The sequence below is a fragment of the Silene latifolia genome, chromosome 6 (genome assembly GCF_048544455.1).
Source record: "Silene latifolia isolate original U9 population chromosome 6, ASM4854445v1, whole genome shotgun sequence".
Lineage (NCBI taxonomy): Eukaryota > Viridiplantae > Streptophyta > Magnoliopsida > Caryophyllales > Caryophyllaceae > Silene > Silene latifolia.
Window position 1 is genome coordinate 39,787,874 of NC_133531.1, and position 11,237 is coordinate 39,799,110.

At 39.0% G+C, this 11,237-nt stretch overlaps 1 protein-coding gene across 1 annotated transcript; it reads left to right on the plus strand.

Moving 5' to 3' along the window:
- The first annotated feature begins 1,764 nt into the window (after positions 1-1,764).
- LOC141587996 (protein FAR-RED IMPAIRED RESPONSE 1-like) lies at positions 1,765-7,207 on the plus strand. Its single transcript, XM_074409456.1, has 2 exons — positions 1,765-1,954; positions 6,930-7,207. The coding sequence occupies exons 1-2, from the start codon at positions 1,765-1,767 to the stop codon at positions 7,205-7,207; spliced, it is 468 nt and encodes a 155-aa protein (XP_074265557.1).
- The last annotated feature ends 4,030 nt before the right edge of the window (positions 7,208-11,237 follow it).

Consider the following 11,237-nt stretch of genomic DNA (forward strand, 5'->3'; position numbering starts at 1 on the left):
ACATACAACCTGGCCTTTTCTTAAAAGTGAACTCATAATCTTCACCAAAAATCATTATTAAAAGTGAACTAATAATCTGAAACAAAAATCTTTTTAACTAATTGAACTAATAATCCTGATACTTTATTTAGTGAATCTCAACCTTTATTTAGTGAATCTTGGGCCATGTCTTGTGAATCTCTGTTGGTAAACGTTTGAATTGGTTTTAACCTGTGACTCAATCATTTTGTCCTGGACTAGAAGGTTACTGATGAAATTTATTTATTTCTTTTTCTGTGAAGCAGAGACCCTAGTTTGTGAAACTAGAAAGGTTATTTTGTGAAACTTGGACACTTAATAACTAATAACTAATATATACAACCTGAGTAAAATTAAAACTGAACTAATAATCTAAACCAAAAAGTGGACTTATGAATCTCAGTACTTGTTAATGTGAACCCTTCTTTAGGAATGATCTATTTTGTTCTTTTTCTTTATTTGTGATTCTCAGACCTTGTTTTGTGAATCTTAAGGCTTAATTTGTGTAACTCAAAGTTAATATTCTAAGACTTTATTTCTGAATTACCTATTCTGCTCTCTTCCTTCATTTTGTTATACTTCCTTCATTTGTGAATCACAGACCTTACTTAGTGAATCTTAAGCCTTGTTTTGTGAATGTGAGATGTGACTTTGTGAACCTTTTATCTTCTTAGGTGTTGATTCAAATGTCAACAACAACAACTCAGAGGGTAGTGTGACGCCTCGTGTCGGTTGCGGTGAGGTTCCTTGCTCTAATGTTGGTTCTGGTTAGGGCGGTGAGGGTTCTACTACTGTCTTAACAACCCCTACAATGCCAACTATTTCTACACCTACTACTCTGGTAACTTACACACCGGGTGGCACTGAGCAATGGATAAGTAGGATTGAAGAGAAGTTTACACCCGTGGTTGGCAAAACATTTGTGGACTTAGAGTCAGCGATCTTGCTCTATAAAATTTATGCTATTGCTTGTGGGTTTGAAGCAAGGAAGTCTTCAACCAAGAGGTTTAAAGATGGTATAAATGCATGGTTTGCCATCGTGAAGGTTTTAATAAGAGGAAAAGACGTCCTCCCCAAGCTGATGCAAAAACAACAACCGTTGAAACTGGTGACAAAACAAAAGCTGGTGCAATAAGTGGAAATAGAAAAACAAAAGCTGCTAAAACCAGTACGAAAAAGGGTGGAGGTGCAGGTGAGGCTGAGAGTTCTAATAAGCAAAGTGGTACAAGAATAAATAAAATTAAAAGGTGGGGTTGTGAAGCAATGATAAAATTCATGTTCCATGAAAACATGTACAAGATTGAACAATTCCGTGAGGGTCACAATCACCCAGTGACACCTGTCAAAAATAGGGAATTTGAGAAACTTGCTGTCAATATAAATGAATTGAATGAATATCATAAGCAATTGATTATCCAAAATTCAAGATTGAATGTCGGGCCTAGTTTAACATACAACTTATGCAAGGAACAAGCAGAGGGTTTCGAAAATGTGGGAGCTAACCTTATGCAGTTCAAGAATTTCCAAAGGATTGTAAAGTGTCTACTTAATGGCAAGGATGGACATATGTTCATCTCTCGTTTAGAAACCCGCCGAGAGACAAAAGGGTTGGTATTTGCATATGAAACAGATGCTGGCAGTGCTTTGACTTGAATTTTTTGGACAAATACGGATTCCATCAGATGTTACGCATTGTTTGGTGATGATATTTCATTCGATCCAACCTATGGAACGAAAAAATATAACATGAAATTCACGCCTTTCACTGGGATTGACAATCACAAAAAGTCAATAACATTTGGATGCGTGCTTTTAGAGCATGAAGACGATGAGTCATTTATTTGGGCATTTCAGCAGTTTCTAAAAGCAATGGGTGGCAAAGAACCCAATTACATCATCAGTGACCAAGATGCCGGAATAATAAATGCAGTTCCAGGTGTGTTTGGAATATCTTACTTTTGTGAAACTGGTTATTTATTTGGTTAATCTAGGAACATTATTCGTGAATCTTGAAGTTTATTTTGTGAATCATAGAGCGTGTTTTGGGAACTCATATGGTAATTTTGTGAAACTTGTGTAACACCCCCATACTCCAAGTGCCTTACCAGGACCACTCAGGTATGAAGACATTACCATCTCGGTTACCCGAGGCAATGATAATCAAATAAACAATAAAGAAACAACGTTTAAATATAAATACTTAGTGAAGGGTTACAATTCTCAAAACCAAAACCAAAAGTATATTACATGTTCTCAAACTGATTGTTTACTGTTCTAACTGAAATGTAAAGAAACTACTAAGCTACAGCGGAAGACTTCTATCATCATATCGTGGCAATCCGAGCTATCCTAGTACTCATCTCATACCTGCTCAATATCTGCTCACCATCCCCGAATGGATCACCGCAGGTTTACAAAACAACAACCGGGGTCAGTACTAATCACACAACTCAATATATAACAACAATACGATAAACAGACAGCTTAACTGTCACACACACAACCACACCAATTCCAATCATCTCAATCACCGACTGTCCACAGGACCAGCCCTGCCAGTGGGGGACCGCAGCCGTACCCACCAAATCCCCGCTCCTCATAGTGAGCGATAACCCTGTCCATTAATGTGCACATCCCTTCTGTGGCGGGTTCCACAGAAGGCGAAACTAGGGCGTGAAGCCACTCCCGCAAGTGACCCCACTCAGCCGAGGACACGCCTCGAGAACCATAGACAACAATCACAATCACAACCGTCACAATACAATTACTATATCAAACAGTCAATCTCAACACATCAACAATCATCCCATTATGGGACTAATACTGAGTAGGAAATCCTATCTGGAAAGCACATAATCAGACGGTCTCTACTGCTGTATCAAAAATCTTCCTCTACGAAACCTCCTCCTATCATACAACATACAAATGCTACCAAATCACATACTACTCAAAAACCCCCAAATCCCTATATTAGGGTTTAACCAAATCAAAGGAAAGACAACAAAAAGGGTACATAGATCTTACCCTCGACGCAAGGATCTCAACGGTATAACCAACGATGAGAACCGACCTTCCAAACTCCGGGATTTGCTAACGATGCGATTAGGATTAAGAACGTACTTGCTTTCTCTCTTTAACAGTAATTTAGGTTTTGCAAAAGTGTTTAGAATAATGACGACGAAGGTTATATATCTTAATCGCATAATTAACAAAACCCAAGAAAAACTCCCCGTAAACCGGCTACTCGATCGAGTAACTAGGATACTCGATCGAGTACCCCCTTACTCGATCGAGTATCCTAGTTACTCGATCGAGTACCCAACAGGTCAGAAACTTTTCTAAAACGCAACTTACCCTTACTCGACAGAGTAAGGCCTACTCGATAGAGTACCCAAAGACTCATAAATACGGAGTATTACAGTCTTCCCTCCTTAAAAAGAACTTCGTCCCCGAAGTTCAAACCACTACTAAACAAAGGTACACCCATAACACTCCCGACTCAACAACCAAAACAAAATTCAACATAAAACATGTTACTAACCCAACTCATCCCGACAAACGTACCGACACAACATACAAAAAGGGGTATAAAACTCTTAAAAACTGTTCGCGATCATCTCCTACCCCTCTAAAAGAAACAAGGTTACGTCCTCGTAACCACACATACCTGATCAAAAAGAAAAGGGTAACGCTCTTTCATAGCTTCCTCTGGCTCCCATGTAGCTTCCTCAGTCTCGTGGTTAGACCAAAGGATCTTAACCAAAACTGTCTCGCCACTCCTAGTCTTCCTAACCTTTCGGTCAAGTATCTGCTTAGGCACCTCAAGATATGATAAGGACTCATCTAGCTCTAAGCTCTCTGCCTCTAATATATGTGACGGGTCACTCACATACTTCCGCAGCTGCGATACATGAAACACATTATGCACTCTCTCTAACGCAAATTGGTAAAGCCGGACGATATGCAACTTCCCCAACTCGCTCTAAGATCTCATAAGGCCCTATAAACTTCTGACTTAGCTTGCCTTTCTTCCCAAATCTCATAACCCCACACATAGGAGACACTTTCAAAAGAACCTTGTCCCCAACTTGAAACTCTATGTCCCTGCGATGTAGATTTGCATAACTCTTTTGCCTATCCTGAGCTGCTCTCATCCGTTCCCTGATCATCTTAATTTGTTACACCATCTCATGCACCATCTCTGGTCTTAAAACCACTGCCTCAGCACTATCGTCCCAACAGATTGGACTCCTACATCTCCTCCCATACAAAGCCTCAAACGGTGCCATACCAATACTAGTGTGATAGCTGTTATTGTAAGAAAATTCTATCAAGTCCAACCTCTGTTCCCAGCTACCACCGAAATCCATCACACAGGCTCACAACATATCCTCAAGAGTCTTGATTGTTCTCTCAGTCTGTCCGTCTGTCGCAGGATGAAATGCTGTACTCATCTTCAAAGTTGTTCCCAACGATTCCTGCAACTCTTTCCAAAACCTTGATATAAATCTCGCATCTCTGTTAGACACTATGTCCTTAGGGACTCCATGTAACTTAAGCACGTTCTTTCGATAGGCCATAGCCAATTGTGCCTTAGTCCATGTATCTTTCATTAGAACAAAGTGAGCTGACTTGGTCAGTCGATCCACTATTACCCAAATCATGTTGTTACCTTGTTGACTCTTTGGCAAACCCACAATAAAATCCATGGAAATGGATTCCCACTTCCACTCAGGTACCTCTAAAGACCGAATCTTACCTTGTGGTCGTCGCTGTTCCCCTTTAACACTTTGGCATGTCAAACAACGGGACACAAACTCAGCTGTCTCTTTCTTCATCCCAGGCCACCAAAACGTTTTCTTCAAATCCTTGTATAGCTTGTCACCACCTGGATGTACTGAATATGGTGTACAATGTGCCTCTGTCATGATAGTCGTTTTCAACTCCTCATCATTAGGGACACACCACCTACCATCGAACCTCAAACTATCATCTGTATGAATAGAAAATCGGGATACTATCCCTTTCTCTACTCCAGCTCTCCACTCAACTATCTTAGGATCCAACGCCTGCTTACCTCGAATGTCATCATAAAACTCAAGTTGTACTGTCATATCACCCATGGCATCTCCTTTCTGCATCATATGTATCCCAAACCTCGCTACCTCATCTCTCAGCCTCATCAAAGATAGAGCTGTACACAGAGAATGTACACTCTTCCTACTCAAAGCATCGGCAACTACATTGACCTTCCCTTCATGGTAGATGATTTCCATGTCATAATCGCCAATCAACTCCATCCACCTCCTCTGTCTCATGTTCAACTACCATTTGTAACACCCCCATACTCCAAGTGCCTTACCAGGACCACTCAGGTATGAAGACATTACCATCTCGGTTACCCGAGGCAATGATAATCAAATAAACAATAAAGAAACAACGTTTAAATATAAATACTTAGTGAAGGGTTACAATTCTCAAAACCAAAACCAAAAGTATATTACATGTTCTCAAACTGATCACATTTCTTGTTCTAACTGAAATGTAAAGAAACTACTAAGCTACAAATGAAGACTTCTATCATCATATCGTGGCAATCCCAAACTATCCCAAGATACTCATCTCAAACCTGCTCAATATCTGCTCACCATCCCCGAATGGATCACCGCAGGTTTACAAAACAACAACCGGGGTCAGTACTAATCACACAACTCAATATATAACAACAATACGATAAACAGACAGCTTAACTGTCACACACACAACCACACCAATTCCAATCATCTCAATCACCGACTGTCCACTGGACCAGCCCTGCCAGTGGGGGACCGCAGCCGTACCCACCAAATCCCCGCTCCTCATAGTGAGCGATAACCCTGTCCATTAATGTGCACATCCCTTCTGTGCCGGGTTCCACAGAAGGCAAAACTAGGGCGTGAAGCCACTCCCACAAGTGACCCCACTCAGCCGAGGACAGGCCTCGAGAACCATAGACAACAATCACAATCACAATCACAACCGTCACAATACAATTACTATATCAAACAGTCAATCTCAACACATCAACAATCATCCCATTATGGGACTAATACTGAGTAGGAAATCCTACCTGGAAAGCACACAATCGACGGTCTCTCTTTTGCTGTATCAAAAGCTTCCTCTACGAAACCTCCTCCTATCATACAACATACAAATTCTACCAAATCACATACTACTAAAAAACCCCCAAATCCCTATATTAGGGTTTAACCAAATCAAAGGAAAGACAACAAAAAGGGTACATAGATCTTACCCTCGACGCAAGGATCTCAACGGTATAACCAACGATGAGAACCGACCTTCCAAACTCCGGGATTTGCTAACGATGCGATTAGGATTAAAAACGTACTTGCTTTCTCTCTTTAACAGTAATTTAGCTTTTGCAAAAGTGTTTAGAATAATGACGACGAAGGTTATATATCTTAATCGCATAATTAACAAAACCCGAGAAAAACTCCCCGTAAACCGGCTACTCGATCGAGTAACTAGGATACTCGATCGAGTACCCCCTTACTCGATCGAGTATCCTAGTTACTCGATCGAGTACCCAACAGGTCAGAAACTTTTCTAAAACGCAACTTACCCTTACTCGACAGAGTAAGGCCTACTCGATAGAGTACCCAAAGACTCATAAATACGGAGTATTACAACTTGATCATAAATGGTTGAAATCATGTGCTTTGCTCTTTTCTTTATTTTGTGAATCTTAGGGCTCGTTTTGTGAATCTTAGATCTTGATTTGTGAAACACAAAGCTAATATTCTTAAACTTGGTCATAAGTTGTTGAAATTGCCTATTTTGTTATTTCTCTTATCTTGGGAATCTGATACCTCGTTTAGTGAATCTTAAAGCTTGATTTGTGATCATGGAAGATAATACTCTGACAATAGATAATGTGGATTTTGTGACTTGCAGCCGTGCTCAAAAAAGCAAGACATCGCTTTTGCATGTGGCACATTATGAAAAAGTAACAGACAATGTTGGGAGAACAATTTGCAAAGAGACTGATTTCTTAAGTCGTCTGAACAATGTTGTCTGGAGCAAGGACTTGGAGCCTGAGAAATTTGAAGAGAATTGGGCTAAGGTCATTAGCGAGTTCTCGTTAGAAGGAAATAAATGGTTTACTGGCAAGTTTGCGGAACGAGATTAGTGGATACTTGCTTATTTCAGGAATGTGCCAATGGGCAACATTTTAAAAACCACACAAAGATCAGAGAGTTCGAATAGCTTCTTCAAGAGATTTGAAAATAAATATGGGACTCTCGTAGAATTTCGGATGAGATTTGACAGTGCAATGGACCAACAAAGGCACAATCTAAAGCTTCTTGAAGCATAGAGCCACAACTCAATGCGTGAAACCCTATTCGGGTCAAACTGGGAGGCCCATGCAGTGAAGGTCTATACACATGAAGTGTTCTTCGACTTCCAAGAGGAGGTTAAATTTTCGGTAAATGTGTATAGTGTTTGTGGATACACCCCACCAGATCCAGTAACTAACTTTAAAGTTTCAATTGTTGAAGATGCAAATAAGCGAAAGAGATATGCAGTTGAGTACAATAGGAGAACAATGGATGTCCGTTGTGCATGTAAATTGTTTGAAAGGAAAGGTATTTTATGCAACCACATCATTTGGATTTGCTCGGGAAAGTTTAAGGAAATACCTGAGAAATACATTTTGCGTAGGTGGAGTAAGAATGCACTCAGAAACCCGGTTTATGATTTGAATGGAAATCTGCTGGAAAACTATGATCTTACTGGTAGTAGTAAATTTGGAATATCTCGGGCGTGGTCTGAGATTAACGCAACTGTTGGTATGCTCAAAAGAAAAGAAGAAGAGTCAGATATGAGAGAGTTTGCCAAGCTAATTAAAGAATTCCGAGAGAAGTTGGAGCCAAACCCAAAGCCTTTGACCAAAGAACAAGAATTGGAGGTCCTTCTCAACTGCAAGGCTCCAAAAGAAATCAAGATCTTACCACCTAAAGTCTCTAGAAATAAAGGTAGTGGTAAAAGGATGGTGAGCAGCAAAAATAAGGCAATTATGAAGGCAAAAAAACCGAAAAAGTTGTGTGCTAAGTGTAAACGCATGTCACACCACGATTAAAGAAATTGTCCAAATGAGTTTGCAGAGCATCCTCCTGAGAATCAAGTATGTATAGTTCTACTCTTGTCTTTCCATTTTAGTATTACTTGAAAACGCAACTACAATTGTCTACTAATTCTTTTTTTTTTTAAAAAAGTATCTAATCAAGGTTTGATTCTTCACATAGGGAGACACATCGGAAGAAGAGGAAGAAGTGGAAGAAGTCGAGGATGAAGATTGATGTAAAGGAGTATTCTTAAGCAATGAGAATAGACATGACGATTGAAGAAGACAAGTTTTAAGCTCGTTTTATTTTGGTCAATGTTGTGAATCCTGGAACTTATCTTGTGAAACTGGAAGATAAAATTGTGAAATTTGGTCCTGAATCTAGCATCAAGCGTTTTTATCATTTCAGACCTTATTTTGTGAATTTCAGACCTTATCTTGTGAATCTCAGACCTTGTTCAGTGAATCTTAGGGCTTGTTCTGTGAAACTTGGTCGTGGTTTAAATCATCTATTTTACTCTTAATTTTTTGAATCTCAGACCTTGTTCAGTGAATCTTAGGGCTTGTTCTGTGAAACTTGGTCGTGGTTTAGAATCATCTATTTTGCTCTTAATTTTGTGAATCTCAGACCTTATCTTGCGAATCTCAGACCTTGTTCAGTGAATCTTAGGGCTTGTTCTGTAAAACTTGGTCGTGGTTTAAATCATCTATTTTGCTCTTAATTTTGTGAATCTCAGACCTTATCTTGTGAATCTCAGACCTTGTTCAGTGAATCTTAGGGCTTGTTCTGTGAAATTTAGGGCTTGTTCTGTGAAACTTGGTCGTGGTTTAAAATCCTCTATTTTGCTCTTAATTTTGTGAATGTCAGACCTTGTTTTGTGATTCTCAAACTTTGTTCAGTGAATCTTATAGTTTGTTGATTTAGTTACGACGTTTATTTGTTTTCAATGTTGTGAATGCTAGACTTTAATTTGTCCAATTGTTTACTTGCAAAGTTTGTGAATCCTACAGAAGGTGATTTCGTGAAACATGAACTTAAATGTGGGAAATTGTATAACAGTAGTCCAAGCCAAGCTCAAATTGCTCAACCCAATGTCAAATTAGCTACATAAGTCACATAAGTGACCCAGAAAAATTATTATGACTTTACAACTATCAAATATCTTTACAAGAGTTGATGAAGGCAACAATCTTTACAGGAGCCTCGACCCACTTTTGTATATTATGACTTCACATCATCCCATCAACACGGACAATTGTCTTCTTTAATTAAACACCTATACAACCAAAAACAAGTACAATCGACTTATTTACGAAATATTCGCCAAAGTTATGAAGAAATATACTTCACATCATTTTTAAGACAATGAAGTGTACCTTTTTAGTATTTTTATCCCATCTAAGTAGTTCCAACATGATCGATTTTCGATATTGTGGCAATTTCTACAAAGAGCAACATATATTAATGAAGTATATAGACAACCAACCTAGCTTTATTTGGTGAATATCAGACCTTGTTTTGTGAATCTCAAACATTGTTCAGTGAATCTCAGAGCTTGTTCAATGAATCTGATCGGTCCGTTTCGTGTTCACAATTTAATAGATGTGGTCGTTGGGTCACGTCCGAATCAAAACACAATTTATAGCTTCACAAACAACTCTACAATTAGTAAAGAGGCAAGTAAAGGTCGGATCCCAAGGGACGGGAATTGAGATGAGATTTCTATTGAAACTAGTGGTGTCTTAGGGGTGTCACAATTTGGGTTGATGTAGAAGGTCACTAACTAAAATAGCAAAGTAAATAAACAAGCAAGATGAATTAAAAGGGTTTGTAAACAATTGATAAAAAGCACTAGGGTGTCACGGGATCATAGGGAAATCATGGGAATTGATCATACAAACATGTTCTCAAATTATAAGCAAGCAATTATTGTTGTGATGGATTGAGTTGGGTTATATCTTACAATCCTAGAAAAGTTTGGGTCCCGGAGCCGAATCGATTAGATTGTACAACACCTACAAGTCGACATAATCTTCCCTACTCAACAACATGCATGGTCTAATGAGACTCGAGTTGGTTTATGTCTTACAAGTCTCATTGAAAAGATAGGTGATGGTAGTAAATGAAAGGATTCATAGGCTTAGCATTTCATCAAACATAACATGTGCATGAGTTGAGATCAAAACAAGCAAGCAAATAAACCATGAAAGCATATTAATTTAAGCATGAATCATTCTCCATGTTGGTTTTCCCTAATCACCCATTAACCCTAGCTAAGAGACTACTCACTCATTATCATGTTGATCATGCTAGCAAGGTTGTCAATCATACCAACAAAATGAAACATGATGAATAAATGAAAGTAATTAATAATAATTGAAAAGGGATTAAGAGAATTATACCTACTAATGATTCCAATAATAAAGCAAAGATAAAAGAAGTACTTGATGCTTGATTGAGAGGTTGTCAATCTCCCAATAATAACCCAAATAATCTTCAATTACCTAAAATAAAGGATGAACAAAATAGAGATTAAGGAAATAAAACTTGTATTAGAACTTGATTAATTGTTGATTACAAGATTAAAGAGAGATTTTATTGATATTAACTACTCTAAGAATTGATAAGAAGAACATGCTCTTCTAATTAGACTAATGAGGTATTTATAGTGGAAATTAGGGGGATGCATTAGGGTTAACTAAGGGCTAAACTAGTAATTACACTTTTTAGATTTAGCTGGGAGGAGCCGGTATTTTTCGAAGGAAGGGCTTCTTTCTTTGTAGCTTGGAGAAGACGAAATTGCGCTGTAGAGGAATCCGAGCGGGTTAGTGTCGGGACGGGCGGATTCTGGCGGTGGAACACGAGCGGCTTTGCAGGAATCCGGGCGGATTGTGGTGGCTAAACCCGAGCGTCTTGGGGTGAAACCGCACGGATTGTGCATGGTGAGGACGGCCGGATTGTAGACAATCCGCACGGATTGTGCCTCAGCAAGATTTCTTCTTCTTTTCTTCCCTTTTCTTCATAAATTCCTTGGGGATTTCCTTGGGGACTCAAGGATCCTTTCTCAACATTGCTCATCTACTATGATATGTA